Below are 21,321 nucleotides of genomic sequence, written 5' to 3'. Positions count from 1 at the left end.
AAGGCAAGGCAAAACTAGGCTAGGGCTAGGGCTAGGGCTAGGGCTCAGGCTCGGAAAAACGACCTAGGGCTCTGTAGAGTAGCTATCGTTAGGAGAGTGATAATCGCTAGACAATACTCGGCAGAGGGAAGGGATCAGAGTGAGTGTTAAATAGTGAGGGAGTGATATGAAACAGTGTGTGCAATCCGTGCTGAGTGCAATCAGTGCAATGCATGATGGGAAATGTAGTCCGGGGTGATGTGCAACAGTGTGTAGTGCGAGAGTCAATGAAATTGGAAGTTCATGGACCGGATTCGTGACAGCTTGATTGTTTTTAATATAAGAAGTTCTATTTATAGCAAATATAAAAGCCCTTTCCCAAGAAAAACTGTAATGAATAAACCTCAGGCCGAAGTAAAAGTAAATTCACGTCTGTAAAGTAGAACGCAGGAGAAGAAGGTTCAACACTCTTCAGCAATAAAAAAAACAATGAAGCACAATTGTTAGTTTATCTAAAGACATTTTTGCTTATTAGTATGGTTGAACTGGATCATCAAAGGTTAGCAGCAAAGACATTAGTTAATAAAATGGGATTAGATACATTTGTGTTATTTAACATATTTAATTATTGCAGGTTTGCGTCATATTCTGAGTTTGCATTTCACTGTTTTAATTCATTTTGATGAATACTAAATCAGTTTTTTTGTGCGTGGTATGAATTAATGCACATTCACATTTAGTCTAGAACTACAGTAACATCATGTTCACACAACGCCTGTACTTCTGATTTCACCCACTATGGGGACAGGAGACTTGTCAGTCAATAAATGGGAAAACAAAGTAACTGGCGTTACTTTTTTGAAAAAGTAACTCAGATATTTTCTTGTAAATTAAAAAAGTAATGTTACTTTGCTAGTTACTTGAAAAAAGTAATCTGATTACGTAACTCGCATTACTTGTAATGCGTTACCCCCAACATTCCTAATGAGCATGATGTTTTATGCAAGGGGCTGTATTCACAAAACATTTTATCTTAGCACTAAGAATTCTCCTAAATAGCAGTCAAAGTTCTTAGCACAGAGTTTCCTCTTAAACCCACATTCACAAAGCTGCTGAGACCAACTTTTAATAAAGAATTGCGAGAAATCTTAGGCTAAGAGAAAGAGCGGGGTTGACCTCGTTGCTATGGATGATGTCATCAAGGTTGCTAACTATGCCCACAGAGACTGGCTGAAAGGGGATCGGTCTCTGTCACTGATTTAATCAAAGAAATATTGTAGAATGAGGTAAATGTTCGCAATCTCAAATATGGCTTATCTTTTCAAAATTAAAGCATGTAATTTGCAGCAGCTTTACACAACTGCTCACTCAAACTTTAACCTAGATAAATGTGCGCTATTAGGTGTATTTCTAAATGTTTGTGCGGAGTGTGGAAGCTGTTAGTGCACAGAGGCGCCGGCGTGATCACTGGCATTTTTCCTAATAGCTGTGGACACAACATAAAATCCAAGTCATTTTTGCTCATACAGATAAGGGTAATGCATCATTCAAAATTTTTGTGCACTCAAAACATTAACAAAACATTGATGTAAAATAAAAAACAAACAGCCGTCTCCTTGAACTGGAGTGTTTCACAAAAATGAAATAAAAAACCCAGCGTATAGGCTACTTCCATCATAGACATGAGAAATATGTCTATAGAAAGCTAGAAATGTCTACTTTTAAACTAGCTAATTCAAATTGAAAACAATTATGTAGTCCATAAGGGTGCATTTCTTTCTAAAGGTGTGTCACTGTATTGTGGAGATGGCGAGTCAGCATTGTCAACTTGATCTTCGCAGCAGACACTGACTCAGAAAACATTGGTTTATTCATAGATCATTAAAATATCTCCTTACCAAAATACTTTTGTGTTTTATTTGCGGCAAGCTTCATGTGTGCACTTGAGTGTGGAATAGGCTATAAAGGCTCATTATGGTTTACTTCTTGCCTAACTTGTACATGAAAAGAAGGACACAATTCAATTAAATGGAAATTATTGTGAAATGTTTTAAAAAAAAATTATGTTCTGAGGCAGATTGCTAGCAACAGCCATTGTTTGTGATTAGTGACTTAGGAGTCAGTGTCACTGTATTGTGGAGATGGCGAGTCAGCATTGTCAACTTGATCTTCGCAGCAGACACTGACTCAGAAAACATTGGTTTATTCATAGATCATTAAAATATCTCCTTACCAAAATACTTTTGCCAGTTCTTTGCGGCAAGCTTCATGTGTGGAATAGGCTATAAAGGCTCATTATGGTTTACTTCTTGCCTAACTTGTACATGAAAAGAAGGACACAATTCAATTAAATGGAAATTATTGTGAAATGTTTCAAAAAAAATTTATGTTCTGAGGCAGATTGCTAGCAACAGCCATTGTTTGTGATTAGTGACTTAGGAGTCCTCTTGTCTACCCCTAACTTCACTTCACCTAAAATCACTGATTTAGGAGCTGATTTTAGTGCTAAAATTCTTTGTGAAATACTTATAAAGCAAAAATGTAGGAGTCCTAACATGTGCACTGACACGGCCATTAATTTTAAGAGTTTCTTTAAAAGGGGTCATATGATGCGATTTCAATTTTTCCTCTTTGGAGTGTTACAAGCTCTTGGTGCATAAAGAAGATCTGTAAAGTTGCAAAGACTAAAGTCTTAAATCCAAAGAGATATTCTTTATAAAAGTTAAGAGTCAACCACGCCTACCTAAAACGGCTCGTTCTAACACGCCCCCACATGTCTACGTCACGATGTGGGAAGATTTGCATAATGCCGCCCAAATGTTCACGCAAAGAAAGAAGGCGTAACTTTTATTCTCGCTGTAATATTGTTGTTGCTGCTGCCGCCATGTCGTGAAGGCGCTGTGTTTCGTTGTGAAAGCGAAACTACTTTGTTTGGCCTCCCAAAAGAGGATGATATCTGCTTCGTCATGCCTGGAGCTGATCCGTGCTGGTCGCTGAGGAAATACATCAACTTCGCGCTGTCGATCGCCGGATCGGCTCTTACCGTGGACGAAGCTAAGTCCAGCCCGGGGTCGTCACATGTGGTTGCCGCAAGCCCACCGGACGCTCCTTCGTCGAATCCGGCTCACTCTAGGCCTCCGGCCTCCACTCACTCTAGGCGCGGTGTGTGATGCTTTTTCGTTGTGAAAGCGAAACTACTTTGTTTGGCCTTCCAAAAGAGGACACAACTAGAAATCAGTGGTTAAGTTGTATTTACAACACTGATCCAGAACAGTTTGAGGTATTCGGCCAATCACAATGCACTGGATAGCTGGCCAATCAGAGCACACCTCGCTTTTCAGACCGATGCATTTCAGAAAGGCTGGTCATAGAGGAGAAACAATAATGTACAGTATGTGGAAAATAATGTGTTTTTTTAACCTTAAACCGCATAAACACATTTCATTACACCAAATACACGCAAAATACACGCAATTTTTTCCACTGGAATTTTTCACTCCCTTTTGCAAAAGTGCTGTGGAGATTCTATCAAATATGTATTACCTGGAAGTGTTTGAGACATGTCTGCTCTGGTACACTTGGGCATGTGGAGTGCAAATGAAAGTCATCTAAAATCAGAGACATTAAAAACATAAGGGATGTCAGATTCAGTGTTCAAAGACTAGTAGTGAAATACAAATGGGAAATGTGGAGCAGACGGAAGAGGTGGTACGGTGCATTCCTGATGGATTTGATAGCAGTGTTGCCGGCTGCTTGTGTAAAGTACAAATAGATGTTGGTAGAGTGGCGCTGAATAAGGTGATTACTTAGGTGGGAAATAGGCGTATTAATCATATCCAAGTTTAATAACTAGTAAGTTTCCAGAAGTGAAAAATACACAGGGCAGTGTTGGTTGGACTTGTCTTAATCTATAGGAATGTCATGCTGTATATGTAGCAAAAATATCTTAAGAGAAACACTTTAGCCCCAGCTTAAGACCAAGAAAACGGGCTATCTGTGCATATGTGATTAAGTCAACTAGCCAATGTTACACTGACCACTGTATTGGTGTAGTCAACAGCTTTCCTTCATCCCTTTTTTATTATTTATTTTGCTGTTTCTGTAGCTCGGGCACTTTTTGATTGAACAAAATATTTGTTAATGGTTTAATTTATATACTGTAGTTGTAATGAGAGCAAGATCTGAGAGTAGCAATGCAAACATTTTGTTCTAGAAATGTTTTGTTTTGAAAGGGAGGAAATTAATGGAAACTCAAGGATTGACCTTGATCGAAATGTCTCCTCCCTCTATCTATCTATCTATCTATCTATCTATCTATCTATCTATCTATCTATCTATCTATCGGATATTATCAATGTCAAAAACAAATCAATGTTAACAGTCTTTTTTCACACTAACATTGACCTTTAATATAATCCCTTTAATAAGTCCTTAAGGAGTAAGCTATCCCTCCCTCTTCCAAAGATGACACACTATGGAAATATATCTAAGTTAGCTCCAGTGTCATTGTAAAAGTGAAAAAGCATTTCATCCAGGCCATTGAGGTGGGAGTGAGACAGTCTGTGCGAGACAGACATTGTAATATGCTAGTGTCTAGCTGTGCTTTAAAACAAGGTTGTAATTATAGCTTTTGTGAATAAGTCCTTAAGGAGTAAGCTATCCCTCCCTCTTCCAAAGATGACACACTATGGAAATATATCTAAGTTAGCTCCAGTGTCATTGTAAAAGTGAAAAAGCATTTCATCCAGGCCATTGAGGTGGGAGTGAGACATTGTAATATGCTAGTGTCTAGCTGTGCTTTAAAACAAGGTTGTAATTATAGCTTTTGTCAGATAGAGATGTGTGTGCATGTTTCTTCAATGTCTTTTTGAACAATGATCGAGAATTTATCTTGTTTCAACATGTATTATTTTTACGGCTTTAGAGAGCCAGAGTCATGCATGCCCCTTCCCTAAACAGCAAAAATATTTACTTTCCATGTCATACACACCCTTGCTTTTCATCTTTTGGGTGATCTTCAGCTCCCCTCTATTTCATTCCCATCTGCTTCTGCTGTTAGTGGTGAATAGAGGCAGCAGTGGCTCCCCTGTGTAACTCTGGGCATGTGCATGTAAACAGTAAATCGGATGATGCTTTATATCTCAAAAAACATAGCTGTTTAGATTAGCAATAAATAAATAAAAGGTAGAAAGAAAGAAATTAAATTTGTCTTCTAGATTTATGTTTAATGGGATTTCTGATCTGGCATTGTTTTTTTATGTATGTGAATATTTTCAAGTAAGTAATTGCAGACATTCATTTTTTAAGTAAATATGCAAATTTACTGCAATGTTGTCTTGTTTTCCTTGGCCCATCAGTGCTTTCCCAACAAAGCTCTGGCATCCGTGGCATTTTATCATCTATCCTCCTCTTGCCTTGAGACAACACAGGATTTTGTTTTAAAGACTTTGTCAATGGGAGAGAAAGAAATCATTGAAACAAAATTGTAACACATTACTATAAGTAATGCGTTCAAAATATCCTCTTTTAAACAAAAAGGTTTGTCCGAAAGCTTCTAGCTGCAGCTATTGCCGTGCTTAAACAAACTGCTGTATGACTAAAACATCAAGAGTGCTTCAAGACGTAATTCATTTGAGCCCTGCAGTTTTAGATTCATATGCAAGCTGGGTATGGCATGCAGGTTTGAACACGCTCTGTTAGGGATAGAATTAGATCTCCAGATTATAGTTCAGGTGAGAACTTGTCTCACGATCACTGGAGTGCCAGTCCACGTCCAGTTGCTCCTCTGCTGTGATCCCCACCCCACGTCACTGTAATTTTTGTTTTTCTTTTCACTGTTTCTCTGATATTACAAATGAAAGCTGATTCTAAGAGAGGAGTTACTTATAAAGCAGTGTATAACTATTGACCAGTACAGTTATGTACAGCAACCCTCTTTGTAGCGTCCTCTAGTGGTGAAAGGAGGGACTCCATGTTTAATGAGCCCAGCTGCTGTTGCATAAACTGCTCGATTCGGATCTGCAAATATTTAGAAAGAATGCTGTTTGTACCAAATTACATTCGGTGCACCTGGACATGTTGACATAGTTGAGTTTTAAACAAGTACAGATTAGACTATAAATATTGTGCCTTTTTTACAGCTTGTATGAAAGGAGAAATATGTCAATTTCTCTTTCTCTTGGGAAACTTGTGTGTTTTGGGAATTTGATAAGAGCTTTATCAGTTCAGTCAGTGATGTGAACACAAATATCCAGCAATTCATAGAAAGTCAGGCATTGTTAATGGCTGATATCATTAAAATGTGCTTTAGATGTAAACAACACTGATACTCATTTTGAACTCCTGTAACCAAACTTTATTTGTTTGCTACATCCCAGATTAGGTGTTGGAGTAATGGCCTTGACTCAAGAGCCTCCCCTGCTGTCTGAGAAACTGTGCGAGATCCCAAACCCATACTTACAGTCCCACAGTCTCTCTGTCAGTGTGTGTGTGTGTGTGTGTGAGAAATGTCTTTATCTTCCTTAACAGGAGCACTTGTGCATGTACTGTTTTGAATGTAACTCACCACAGAAGAACTCACTCAAAAAGAACAACTAATAACATTAAAATGATTAACACGCGCAAGCTAGGCAGAGTTTCTATTTATAACACGTGATTAAAGGGTTGCACAATGTAGCCAATCACAGACTCACCTGTTGATTTCTGGAACGCAATGGCCAATCAAAGGTGCTCTGCTCGCATTCTGCCATGCCAAATATTTTATCGGGAGCATTTTTACTGGGATGTTGTGGATCTTAGGAGATGTTATTCAATTAAATTCAAGTTTATTTGTACAGCGCTTTTCACGATACAAATCGTTGCAGATGGAAGAATGCCGTTTTTGTAACATGGGAAATATGATTTTCAAAAGACAAGTTGTTATCTAATATAACACCCAGATTTTTGACTGTAGAGGAAGTAACAGTACATCCGTCTAGTTGCAAATTGTAATCCAAGAGATTCTGTGTACTGTCTTTTGCGCCAATAAGTAATATCTCTGTCTTATCCGAATTTAATAGTAGAAAATTATTGGTCATCCAATCTTTTACATTTTTAACACACTCTGTTAGCTTAGATAATTTAGAAGTTTCATCTGGTCTTGTTGAGCTATATAGTTGAGTATCATCAGCATAACAGTTTTAACTAATTTTAACGTATTTTCTAATAATATTACCAAGGGGCAACATCTATATCGAAAATAGCAGAGGACCTATGACAGATCCTTGTGGCACTCCATATTTTACTGTTGATAATTGAGACTACTCCCCATTTAAATGAACAAAATGGTAGCGATCGGACAGGTAGGATCTAAACCATCTTAAAGCCTGCCCTTGAATACCTGTATAGTTTTGTAATCGATCTATGAGTATGTCATGATCTATAGTGTCGAACGCAACACTAAGATCAAGTAAAACTAGCAATGAGATGCAGCCTTGGTCTGATGCAAGAAGCAAGTAATTTGTCATTTTAACAAGTGCAGTTTCTGTGCTATGGTGGGGCCTGAAACCTGACTGAAATTCTTCATAGAGATAATTTTTTTGCCGGAAGGAGCACAATTGAGCAGACACAACTTTAAAAAAAAAAATTTGACATAAAAGGAAGATTTGAGATGGGTCTGTAATTTGCCAGTTCACTAGGATCTAGTTGTGGTTTCTTAATAAGAGGCTTAATAACCACCAGCTTGAATGGTTTTGGGATGTGACCTAAAGACAGCGACGAGTTAATAATGTTCTGTTACAGAACCATTTGTTGTAAATTTCTTTGATGTGCTGAAAAAAATCGATATAGATTACTTTTATGCGGGCTTTTGCGGGTGGGAGCGGGACAAAACATGAATGTCGCGGGTGGGAGCGGTACCAGATAAGATATTTTTCTGCGGGAGCGAGACAGCATCTTGCGGGAGCGGGACTGAAAAATCCATCCCGCGCAGGTCTCTATGTGTCAGGGATTCATCCCAGTCACTTCAGTCACCATCCAGGATAATCACCCGATCACAGTCACCTGAGTTCTGATCACCCGCACTTGCTGTCACCAATCAAGCCATACTACAAATACACACACATCTCAGTCACTCACTGTCCGGTCTACCGTTCACTCCTATAAACTGTTCTAGACTCTCTTTACTGAATTCGCCTAGAAGGACTTACCTTCTGTTTCTCCCGCGATCCTCCAATGACTCCTTGGAATCTGTTCCACAATCTCCAATGAAACCGGCATAAGATACTCCCCATCAGAACTCCGATAAGAACCCTGGAATCATTCACTGTGTTGACACTCACCTGCCTTAACTTCACCCGTTCCATTCATCTACTTATCAAGTCAATAAACCATCCTGTTTTGCACTTACCTGTTGTGTCTGGCCCTGCTTTGTGACACTATGCTAGACTGAACCACCAGTAGAGTTTTTTTTATGGAAGATACCAATATCTATTAAGTGTCTGACAACTGATTCTTAATTATTGTTTTGTTTGATGATATTAAAAAACAATAACAATACTGCAGCAGTTAATATTAATATTATTAATAATAATTAGTATAATTTTTATTTTTTTAATAATCTGGAATAATCTTACTCGATTATTCATTTAAACAGCTGCTATTTAAAAAAATATTTAATTTGGTGTATAATCATTTCTTATTTTTATCAATGTTCAAAACAGTTGTGCTGCTTATTATTTGTTGTGATGCATTTGTTTCAGGGTGAATAGCCTAGTAAGTTCAAAATAGCATCTTTTTTTTAAATAGTATTTTTTGTAAAAAAAAAAGTCTTTACTGTCACTTTAATCAATTTGATGGATCCTTTTTGAATAAAAGTAGTAATTTCTTTAAAAAATATATTTTTGACCCCAAACTTTTGAACAGTCGTTAATATTAAATAACCAATAATAGATTGAGAATGAAAGTGAATATCTGTATAAAATACTCCTCAAACCAAACATTGGCTTATCTGTAATCCACCCCCTGTGGATTTCCCTTTGGAGTCCTGGGAACAGGATTTTTTTTTTTCATTTCTCAGGTTGCTGCTAGTGGTTTTTGCATGTGCTTACATCCAAAAGTCTTCTTAAATCAAATCTTAAATTAAAGCTCCTCATTGAGCGAGAGACATACTGAGTTTGTCATTTTCTGAGTACAGCTCTAGTTGAGTTTAAAGAGAACACCAGTGCAATATGATTATTTATGATTAGTTTACCAAGGCATTACCTTGGTAAACACTTGACCCTGTGTATGTTTTTCCCCTCACCCGCACCCACACGAGCCACTCGGCCTTAGCTGGTTAACTGGTAAAGTTTGAAGGTCATTCTTTTCTTAACTCCACAGGAAAAGTGCAGGACATCAGAAGGAGGTGCTTTCTGGCTGATTAGAGAGTTCTACCCTAAAAACATGTTTAAGAAGAGATTCTTAGGCTATCGTTTTTTCTGTTTTCTCATCCCATGGACCTTGAAGTCATGAAATACAGCAGTGATTGTGGGAAAGGAATGCAGTGAAATGTGTTATTCTTACAGTTATTGCGGAATGGTGCCTGGGGGAAAAAAATTGAATTTCAGTGTGTTTCTGTTAAACTATATGAGAACTGTGAGCAAAATGAATTTGTCACAATGCAGGACCATTTCAGTGAAAAAGTGAAAGCCAAAAAGTGATTCAAAATGGTCACAGCATTTAAAATGTATACTTTGTTTTTCAACCTGCAGTCTTGATGTTGAAAAAACTAGTGTGTGTGGCTATGAGAGTGAGAGAAATGAGTGGGACAGCGATGGAAAGTTAATGTTTAATTAAAGGATTGCACCTTCACCTCATTAATCAATGCCTGGATGATTCGCTTTTCCCTGTACCTCACCTGTTTTCCCCATCTTTAACACTTTATGCTACTGCAAGCAGATTCAGACCCTATTATGCACCACAGCTTAAAACATTAACAATGTGAAAGATTTTTCATAGATGTGCTTGCCAGTTATAAATATTTCTCATTAAATCAGGGTAACTGGCCAAAACATTTCACTGTGAGCTTGTGCGTGATAATGATCATGTGTTTGTATATGTGTGTTTGATTGGGCCATTCAGACGCACGCATTACTTGTGGTCTGCTGCCACTTTGTTCTGTCTGCTCCCAGCATTCATCTGCCCTCAGGCCATCTTTCGCTGGGGGTCAGTTAATCCACTGAGCCTTAGACTGGAATCTGCTGATTCCCTCTGTGGATGAATCGTTGCTTAATATTGTCCACAGGGTGGCCCTGTTCATCTCCCCATCTATCCACGGATCTTTCCACCCACTTTGACTAAAATCTGCCCTCTAGTGTCTAGACATACAAAAACATTTGTCAACACCAGCATGGTTATCTATTACCAAAACAAAGTTTTCTCTACTTTTCCATACTTGCTTGCTAATATTGTTGGCTCATGTATGTTACACCCCCATTCAATGGTTTGGGGTCAATATATATATATATATATATATATATACTGTATATATATATATTAATAAGTTAATACTTTATTCAGCAAAGATGCATCTAAAATGACAGTAATATTAAGAAATATTAAGCATAGATAATAATATGAAATATTTCTTGAGCACCAAATCAGCATATTAAAATTATTTCTGAAGGATCGTGTGACACTAAAGACTGGCGTAATGGCTGCTGAAAATTCAGGAATAAATTGCATTTTACAATATATTAAAATTGAAAACAGTTGTACAGTATTAGGCTACTATTTTTACTGTATTTTTGCTGCATGAGCATAAGAGACTGTTTTTTTCCAACCCCAAGCTTTTGGACTGTAGTGTCAATTGTATTGTTTTGTGCATAGCAGTCAGAATTATTGTATTATCTGAGGGTTTTTCTTTTGTGTGTGTGCAGAGTTATATAGCTTGGGGACAAATGTGTAACCAAAGGATAACTAAACCTGACAAAATGTCTCTTTAATAGATAATGTTTTTTATTGTAAAAATGCATGAAGGTTTTTGTCAGGAGTAGGGGTAGTATTAGAATTCTAATTATCTTTAAAGGAGTGGTTGATAGGCTTTTTTTCGAATGCTTGGTTGTGTTTAAGCATTTGGTAGTTCGCACATTTAAGTATTTAACATTGACTACGTAAGTTTGCATGTCCTGTGTGATGTGATTTGCTTCAGGATATCAAAACTAATTTAAACAGTATATACACTTTTCCACAAACATTCATATACATTCTAACCTAAAATCTTAAGGGGAGTTGAGACATAACATCAATTTTTGAAATTTTGAATTAGAATTTTGCTTGTCTTTTTCAATAGCATAATGATGCTGAGCCAAGCAGGTGTGCTAGCTTGTCAGAATTTGTTTGTATCTGCTTTTTCTGCAGGTGATGAGATGCTCTGCCAAAAGATGAATCTTTTTATTAGCCCTTTTATCTGTTTCTGTTGTGATTCAAGAATGCCTTAATCTTAAATATTGAGGTCTCTCTTTATGTGTCCAGTTCTGTCCTAATAGTATGATATATCATTGTTTGTGTGCTGTGCTTATTTTGTTTCAGCAGAATTCAGTGTATATATTCAGCTCAGTGCTTATTTCAGATAATGTTTTGTTTAATGTGCTTAATGTCACACTTCAAGAGTTTTTAGTATGCATGCATTGTTAAGGGCCTTGTTCCTGTGTTAATGACACCTGTGGGCCAGTTCAATACTTTGTGATGTCAGTTGCTTTAAAACAACTGTTCTGATGTAGTGAAAAGTTTATATGACTGTGTTGACCATAAGAAATATTACAAGCCAGGAAACTACCTTCTCTTCAGCTGGTCTGTTTAGACCTTGAGATTGTGGAGACAAGCTCTAAAACTGTTTGCGTGTATATGACTAACAGGACCAATGTTCCGATTCATTTTTTTTTTTTATTGCAAATTGTACACAACAAGACAGGGAACATCCAACAACATAAGGCACATCATGTTCCGATTCATGTGTGCACTAAAACATTAATGCATACATTTTCTGTGTGGCGTTTGCTAGTGTTGTGGAGTGTAGTGGACCTTTTAAGAATTACTTCTCATATTGAAGAACTGTCTTACAAAAGCCTCACACAAGCTCCCAAATCAAAACCACAATTGTCATAAGCAGTGATCACATTTTGCAATACTAATTTTCAACATAGGCTGTAAAACATTATTTCTGTCTCAAAAACTAATGAAATGCCTAACATGGGAAACATAGAAGCACACAAGACGTGAAGTCCGTCTCAAATTGTACATTACTGTTCAAAAGATAAAAAGATATTTCAAAAATATCTTTATTTATTTTATTTTTTTTATCTTTTATTATCTATAAAATGTTTTTTTTTAGTTTTTGAAAGCATTTATTTGATCAAATACACGGTAAAACAGCAATATTGTGAAATATTATTGCACAAAAAAAAATGCATTCTATGTGAATATATTATAAAATGTATAATCTGACATAAATACAGTAACATGTTTCCTTCTTGACTAAGGCAATTCGGTAACGTGATGATCAGTCAAAACGTTTCCATGTAGATGTTAATTATTATGATTATATTTGAATGCAGTTCTGAACAGTATAGTTTCAATAGGAGTAAATTAGAAATACTTAATAATACCAATATTTGTTTTATACTAATTAAAGTCATGATCCATTAGCAAGTCTCATTTGCCATCATGGCATTGTCCCTTCATGGGCAACAGTTTTCTATGTATGAAATAAGCATTCAAGTACAGCTCTTGTCTACTTGAGATCTTGTGATCTTGTTTTAAGACGTAGTGGTTATTTCAGAAAGCAAACAGCGCCATCTAGTGTTTGTATCAAAAATACCCATTGGCCTTTTATAGCACAAAAAGAAAGCAACTGCAATCTATTGTGACTGTACATTCAATTTATTTGCTGTGATATAATAATCATTTATTCTGACTCAACAGTGTTTATCACGCTGTTGACTTAGTTTGCATTCATTTGCCATGGTTTCCGTTTTATAAAAGATCCTCTGTACATTTGTTTACCTTTTTATGTTAATTATGCATCCAGTAAAAAATGACATAAATGAATATTACTTTTGATAAATGTTGACATTTCTTGTTCACTCACAAGCAGTAGCGTAATAAAAGCTATTCTGTGTCCACACCACTACATGTCAGTATGTCAAACAGGTAAAAATGCCAATTTCATTTACTGCAACACTACTGCCTAATGCTAACTCTTTTCTAAACCTGTGAGTATGATGATGGTCAGAGAAATTTACTTTTTGCATGACAGATGTATTCACAGCACACATACTCTGTTTTCAGTGAAATACTATGTTCATATGTAGAAGACTGTAGTCACATCATGTTGTGGTTTACGTCTGTTTAATAACATTTGTGGAAGCCTTATTATTTGTAAACATATTAGGTTCATAAGGACTGTCAGGATTGATGACTTCACTGGTCACCTGATGCAGGGTCGTGTCCAGGATTTTATACTTGGGGTGGCAAAGCGGGGGCAAGAGCAGAATAAGGGGTGGCAACTATAGATCAGTGTTTGTACTCCCCATATATTCTGTATATTTAACACCAATGTTGGGGAGTAACTAATTACATGTAACGGAATTGCATAATTTACTTACAAAATAAATGTAAATGCAATCTGTTACAGTTACTGAGAAAAAAAAGTGTAATTAAATTAGCCTACAGTTACTTATGAAAATGTTAACAATTACAAAGGGTGTTTTCACACAAACACACACATACAGATTTGATTCATTTATTTCTTAATTGCAGTGACTGCACTAAAATACGAAGCACCAATGTTTCAGGAGTTTAGAACACAGAATAAGATGCATGCTTATTCGATACCTGTTTCATTTCCTATTTGGGTTTATGCATATGCTTTAAGATTAACTGATTTTTGCCAGTGTTTCCTGTCATAGCCGTGAAAAGATTTGATTTTAAAAACAGTATTTCTTGTTATGATTTTAAACCTGTATTTAACCAGAACGATCAGAATTTAACCAGAATCAGATTGATCTCAAAGTAAAAAAGGTGCTTAAGTCTGTATTTTGTAGTGGCTGTGCTTTAAAATTAAATGATTGTAATCTTAATTCAAGTGATGCAGGCTTTTTAAAAAAAAAGTCTGACAGTAATCAGTGTTGAGTTCTACTGTAAGGTTAACCCTGCCTGCTTTAAATGTTTCAAAATGATTAACAGTAGAAAATATTTTCAATTTAGAAAAGGAATCAAAAAGGAATCCAATGTAATCAGTTACATTACTTTAATAAAGCAATTGAAATAGTTACACTACTTATTACATTTTAAATAGGGTAACCTGTAAACTGTGACCTATTACATTTACGACGTAACCTTCCCAGCACTGCTTAACAGTAACCGTCAGAACATTTTCTGGAAGCCAATGGTGAAAAAAGTGTCAAAGATGCGACCCCCCCTCCCAATTTTTCATGCCACAGCAAAAATCAAACGTTGTATAATACCCCCATGAACTCCTGATGGCCATATATTGGTCACACTGTAGTTAAGCAGTTATAAAACATAATAATAACTTCTTCTTTTTTTCAAAATTATGCATATTTTTGTATATATTTGCACAAAATGTAAACATGATGTAAAATTTGTCACGCTCTTGGGTAGAGGATGGAGCGAGGACTCAGTATTGCAGAAACAAGGGTTTTAATTGGTAATAAAAATAAACAAACAGAAACACAAACTACCCCGAGGGGGAAAAACAGGCTGGCAAGGCAAGGCAAGACAAGACAAGGCAAGGCAAGGCAGGATCTGGACACATCCAGGGATTGACGATGACGAACTGACGCACGACTGCAAACACAAGGAGAATAAATGGAGAGCAAATGAGGAGGGTAATGAGGGATCACATGTGGGACAAGTTAAATCTGTCATTGCAGCTTTTTGAAGTGTGAATTTTGTTTGGAAGGATGAAATGATAGTAGGCTACATTTTCGTCAGTTATTTTATCGGTTATTAAATCAGAGACATAGAAGCACAGTAAAATTACATTCATTTGAATGCATTTGTGAGAAATTAGTCCTGCCTGTCTGTGCAACGTCTCATAGTGAAGCTGTAGATTTTGAAATGTTCGGTATAACTTTTCTGTTTCTAAGCATTTTTATTGACAAATCACAGGGCAGCGTTGACAATATTTTTTGTTTATATTTTATATATATTTTTTGTTATATTTTTCAGAACTGTGTGTGAGTGATCCGTTATGTGTCTGTACATGTGTGCGTGCAGTACAATCCTTGTAGGCAGAACTAGTTTAGAACGGCTATAGTTATGGCATTAATTGTGCTAGTGATTGAGCGGTAGTGGAGCACTCTGAGAGCGAGCGAAAACTAGAATTCTCCGACTTTCAAAAGATCCCCGCTTCAGTTAAAATCATACTGCTCCACTCTCAATGCACTTCGATCCCATAAGCTGCTTTGGGGTGGCAAAGCTCATTTTAAGGGTGGCAGTTGCCACCCCGTGCCACCCTTGTGGACACGCCACTGACCTGATGATGATGAGCGGTGAAACTTCATTTAAATGAACTATAAAGATGTTCTTGTACATAGACTGAAGTCATGACATCGACTTAAGGTGATTTTATGGTTAATGATGATTTTATGTGTGCATGCACTAACTGTCAAGATTTTTTAAAGCTGATTTTACAGCAGACATTACTCCAGTCTTCAGTGTCACATGGTCTTTCAGAAATCATTCTAATATGCTGATTTGGGAATTAATTATTATCAATTATTATTTGTTAACTATTGTTCTTATTATCAAAAAAAATGCTTAATATTTTTATAAACAGATTATTTGAATAGAAAGTTCAGAAGAACAGCATTTATATGAAATAGAAGTCTTTTGTAACATAAATGTCTTTGCTGTTACTTTTGATCAATTGAATGTATTCTTGCTGAATAAAATTAATTATATTAAGCAATAATATTAAGCAAATCAACTGTGGTGGTAATAATAATAATAAATGTTTCTTGAGCACCGAATCAGCATATTAGCATGATATCGTAAGGATAATGTGACACTGAAGACTGGAGTAAAGACTGCTGAAAATTCAGCTTTGCCATCAGGAATAAATGATATTTTAAAATAGAAAGTAGTTCTGTTAAATTGCAAAAGTATTTAACAATATTATTGTTTTTACTGTATTTTCTATCAGATAAATGCAGCCTTGATTAACATAACAAACCCCTTTTTAAAAACATTTAAAACAAATTTATTATTCCAAACTTTTTTTTCCTCCAAAATCTATTTTGTGTGCTTATAAATAAATTGTGTTTTGTGTTTTCAGGCATGTCATGGTTGTGGGACTGGAGTAAAGTGTGACTGTAGCGGGGTGAAAGGACAGAAGGTGAGTGTTTATCCACAAACAAACAGCCACATACATCAGCTGCGTTCCAGTCGACAGGGTCCCTGCGCAATGTTCATTGCTCCAGAGAACGGGATATCTGTTGAAGTTCACTTCACCCAACAAAATGCGTTCATTTTTAACATCATCAAACACATGAAACTTGAGTTTGAGGACTTATAACAATATACTTCTTTAAATAAGTATAATATAAATTGCTATACTATAAAGTGCCCCTATAATGCCATTTTTACGGTTCCTAATATTGTTTTGGAAGACTCCTACAATAGGATTACATGCATGCAAGGTCAACAAACGCTTTCGTTTTCTCAAAATATGCATTTAATATCACCTCATATTCCAGCGATTCTCAAACGATTCGTTCGAAGCAGTTCAAAGATTCATTCTCTCTAAACCCCTCCTTTCCGTTAGCCTGTTCTGCTCTGATTGGTCAGATGGGCTAGTCTGTTGTGATTGGTCTGCGTGTCGGAAACGATACGCCTATTTCAATAGTTCTGTATTTTGAACGCTCTATAGAAAATATAAACATCTATTATTTATCATACTTACAGGTTGTGATTCAGTGGAGCAGCTGGTTCAAATAAACAGGATGCTGAGCCATCTTTCAACAGCAAGTGTTTTGTGAATCCCGCGTTGAACTCCCCGAGATTAGAGAAGCAGTCATCAGTAGAACGCCGTGTTTGTGGGTGGGGTCAAGTTGTTCGCGGCCGCCAATTTAGAACATAGGCGCTGATTATGCAAATGTATTACCCTGTGACGTGTAGCTGCCACGGAAGTGGAATTCGAATTACTAACGACTCGTTTAGGCTGTAGAGAGTCGATTCTTTATTTTGGGAGACAAGAACTTTATTTATCGTGCACTTGCAGCTTTACAACTTTGCAGATTGTTTACATTCACATACAGCTACGTTACACACTGCATGAAAGGCAATATTGGAAATGGCATAATAGGGGCACTTTAATATACATATGTCTGTATTGATGTTCCCGTATTCCCTATTCCGTTTACAGTGCCTTTCGAACGGAACATGTTCGCTCCCTTCAAACTGAAATAGCCTGTGTAATCCACTTTTTATGGCACTTACGGTTGAAGGGAATAACCTGTAGATTGATATGAATGTATTTCATGCATGCATTGCATGGCTAGCCTTTACACTAGGCCAGGGGTAGGCAAGTTCGGTCCTAGAGAGCTGCAGTCCTGCAGAGTTCAGCTCCAACCCTAATCAAACACACCTGAACAAGCTAATCAATGTATTCAAGATTACTAAGGCTATATGCAGGTGAGTTTTTTTTCAGGGTTGGAGCTGAACTCTGCACTAGGCCATACCAAATTCATTTAAAGTTCAAATGAAGTGAACAGCAACTCAACATAAGCCTGACTCTTTTCATTTTTACCTGTGCTACCAGAAGTGCTGCACTGGGTAATGTATCGCTGTATGCTTAGATGTGTGTGGTTTTGAAATCCTATGTGAGATGCTAGTCTGATAGGATCACATGAATTGTTTACATTACTTTATTTTTTACATTATTATTTTTAAGTGATGTGATCTTCTGTGTACATCCGTAATGATAATGGTTCTCTATGATGCTGTCTCTCCTTTGGCCTCTTTATGTTTTTCTTTAAATATTTTCCTAACTTTTTTTTTCCTTACAGGGTGAGCGAGGGTTTCCAGGCTTAACGGGCCAATCAGGTGTTCCAGGTTTCCCTGGACCAGAGGGACCGATTGGATCTCGTGGGGAGAAGGTCTGTGGTCGGGACATCAGTTCATTGTGATATTCATATATTCATCTGTATAATTACAGATCAACCAGAATCTGTTATTGATCAACTATACTGTTGCTTCTATTAAAACTGGACTTTGTGTCTCTCACAGGGTGATGATGGACCTACAGGGGCAAGCGGGCCTAAAGGAATAAGAGTGAGAGTTTCTCTGTAACAGCTTCTGGCTCAAAATGGATCCACAGTTATCAACAAATGCTGACAGTTTCTGTGTTTTTGCAGGGACCTCCTGGATTACCGGGTTTCCCAGGAACACCAGGAATCCCAGTGAGTGAATCAATGAATCAACAGGAAACAAACTTTTTAGAGGACACTTCTTAAGCAGATTACATAATTATGGCTGCAAGAACTGATTGATAAAATCCTAATTGAACATAGTTGACAATGAAGTTCACTATCAATTAGTGTAATAAGTGCACCTTGGCTTGGTGGATGCTGCCATCAGACATAATTTGCATAATTTGCAGAAAACTCATTGCTCATTGACAGAATATAGAACAACATGTTTTTCAATAGTAATAGTAATATGATATAATTGTGTCATTCTGCTGTCCTCTGTCTACCTCTTGCCTCACACTGTGAATGGCAATAGTTATAAGCATGTATGTGCTGTTTTTGACTGGCAGGGTCTCCCGGGACAGGATGGCCCCCCAGGACTCAGAGGAGTTCCTGGCTGTAACGGAACCAAAGTATGAAACACTACAAACAAGAATCTTTTGCCTGTTCACAGATTGGTTGAATTAAAACTTAAAAAAGAACAAACATAAACCCTTTTTTTTTCTTTACAAGGGTGAAAGAGGATTCCCAGGAAGTCCAGGTTTTCCTGGTTTAGAGGGTCCATTAGTAAGTGTTGCTTTATTTCACATTTCAAAGTTGTAAGCATACTGTCATGCGCTCACAGAAGTATTTGAAGTCATTATTCTCAAAATAATTTATACTTTCTTGTCTCCACAGGGTCCACCAGGTTCTATAGGACAAAAGGCAATTATTTCATTCCATAATGCCCATGCTTATGTTCTGCGCTGTAGTGGCACACTTCCTTAAGTACATATTAGGATATGTGTGAAATTATGTTTATAAATACCTTCTCTTTTCTCCTGCAGGGGGAGCCTGGGGATGTCATAGAAATTAATCGCCCTTCAGAAAACGGGTCTCCTGGCTTTGATGGTTTACCAGGCTCCAGGGTGAGCATTTCCAGATCAATTAGCAACAGAATCAGATTTTTCCAAATAACAGTAAAACTGTGAACCCTTTCAAACGAGTATCGTAACAAGAATTATTTTACTATATAAGCTTAAAAGTAAAAAAAAAAAAAAAAAGGGTTTCTCATTATGACAACTTTATATCTCACAGTTATAAATGTATTTCTCGCAAATTTATACTGTACCAAGAAGTTATCAGATAATATATTTGCATTTCTTGAAGTGCCTATAAATATGAAATGACTGTAGTTCATAACACATATAGGGTGAACCTGGACCCCCGGGTCTTCCAGGTCCTGTTGGTCCTTCTGGTCCCCGAGGGTATGAGGTAAGATGCTGATTGTAATTTCTTTGCTAATTTGTGCAGCTGTAAGCTTGTGTGATTCAGACTCCACCGTGCATATTTCAGATGAAGGGCTGTGAATCTGGCTCAGCCAGTTTTAGAATTTTGCAAATACTATAATTAATTTAATTTGTTAATTCCACCATTTTTCAGGGTCGTCTAGGCCCTCCTGGTCCAGCAGGGCCAAAGGTAAGTTTGAATGGTGCAATTAAACCGTGTCAGATTTTACTTGTCTCACTTTTTGTCAAAGTGCTAATGTGTCTCTTTACCTTGAAGGGAAACATGGGTTTGAACTTCCAAGGACCCAAAGGAGAGAAGGTACGCACTTTGTTCTGTGACAAAAACAACATATTCATCAGGCTTATTAACAGTTGGGTTTTTAATGTGTGTATTTTTGTGTGTGAAGGGTGACCGTGGATTACAAGGACCTCCTGGGCCACCAGGGCAGGTTGGCGAAGTGTCAGGCTTGCCTGATACAGTCATTCAACAAGGAGAAAAGGTATCATTTACTTGCTTCAAACCTTTTATAACCAGTCTTATTTTCTTTTAGAACTAATCTTATTAATGCACCATTTTTATTTTTATTTATTTTTTACCACACAGTCCAAATGCAGTTTTTGGCCATATTCAACTCAATTACTTTTTTGTCATACACAATGTCAAATAGTAAAACATTCCTGAGTTACATTGCATGATAGCTGGTATATCATGCTTTTGTGAATGTATGTTTTGATATGTGTGTTTTTTTAATAGGGTGATCCCGGCTCACCTGGAGATCCTGGTTTTCCAGGTCCCCCTGGCCCCCCCGTATGTATCTTTCTTTTTGTTTCCTTTCGTTCCATTCTACATTTATTAAAAACACACTGGCATCTTGACCTCTCACAGAAGTATAGTATTCACCTGATAGTATTCATCATCATTGTATGTACATATAAATATGATGTGGATTATGTTTGCTTTCTTTTTTTTGTTCAGTTTGTAATTAACAATCATGTCTTTGTCTGACAGGGTCCACAAGGGGGCCAGAAAGGTGAGAAAGGAGAATATGGGGAGCTTGGAAAGAGGGTGAGTTGAAGCCTATTGAAACCCCAACTCAGTTATGTTTACAGCATTTAAAACATTTATGCTGTGATATATTTATTTTCATAAGGGAAAACCTGGCAAAGATGGTGAACAAGGCCTCCCTGGATATCCGGTAAGCTGTCTACAACAGATGTTTAGCAAAGTTTATCAAACAGGGGATATTCTTTAATACTGTTATGACATCGCTTTTTAGGGTGATAAAGGAGAACCAGGTCCTCCTGGTCTGTCGGGGCGAGATGGTACAAGAGTAAGTACTGAACGTTTCTTTCCTTAACAGTGTGAGCGCAACATTAGATCCATAGTAAACCTTGTGTAATGATGATCATGGGCACAGAGGTGCAACTTTAATGTTAAAGAGCTGAGCATTTATAAATAACAGCTCACTCACAGGTCATTTTTGTTACTTGAAAGGAATTTAAATTAGGATGTTGTAATTATTCTGTTAGTTTTTAGGATTTGCATACCTATTGTGATTGAACATGGATATTGTCACAATGGAGCAGTGATTGTCACACTATTTTTTGTCCAAAAAGTATTA

At 36.9% G+C, this 21,321-nt stretch overlaps 1 protein-coding gene across 2 annotated transcripts in view; it reads left to right on the top strand.

Annotated features, from left to right (window-relative positions):
- LOC107557514 (collagen alpha-5(IV) chain) overlaps positions 1-21,321 on the top strand; it is a 53,347-nt gene that overhangs the window by 5,054 nt on the left and 26,972 nt on the right. For both annotated transcript variants that reach the window (XM_016240957.1, XM_016240956.1), the window contains exons 2-17: positions 16,298-16,357; positions 18,030-18,119; positions 18,250-18,294; positions 18,378-18,422; positions 18,782-18,844; positions 18,945-18,998; positions 19,110-19,136; positions 19,259-19,339; positions 19,623-19,685; positions 19,854-19,889; positions 19,977-20,018; positions 20,107-20,199; positions 20,454-20,507; positions 20,709-20,765; positions 20,851-20,895; positions 20,977-21,030. In XM_016240957.1, the coding sequence (XP_016096443.1) occupies positions 16,298-16,357; positions 18,030-18,119; positions 18,250-18,294; positions 18,378-18,422; positions 18,782-18,844; positions 18,945-18,998; positions 19,110-19,136; positions 19,259-19,339; positions 19,623-19,685; positions 19,854-19,889; positions 19,977-20,018; positions 20,107-20,199; positions 20,454-20,507; positions 20,709-20,765; positions 20,851-20,895; positions 20,977-21,030 (909 nt within the window). The remainder of the gene's footprint in view (positions 1-16,297; positions 16,358-18,029; positions 18,120-18,249; positions 18,295-18,377; positions 18,423-18,781; positions 18,845-18,944; positions 18,999-19,109; positions 19,137-19,258; positions 19,340-19,622; positions 19,686-19,853; positions 19,890-19,976; positions 20,019-20,106; positions 20,200-20,453; positions 20,508-20,708; positions 20,766-20,850; positions 20,896-20,976; positions 21,031-21,321) is intronic.

This window comes from Sinocyclocheilus grahami, unplaced genomic scaffold, assembly GCF_001515645.1.
Source record: "Sinocyclocheilus grahami isolate Dianchi unplaced genomic scaffold, SAMN03320097.WGS_v1.1 scaffold605.1, whole genome shotgun sequence".
NCBI lineage: Eukaryota > Metazoa > Chordata > Actinopteri > Cypriniformes > Cyprinidae > Sinocyclocheilus > Sinocyclocheilus grahami.
This window is presented reverse-complemented; position numbering and strand designations above follow the sequence as displayed.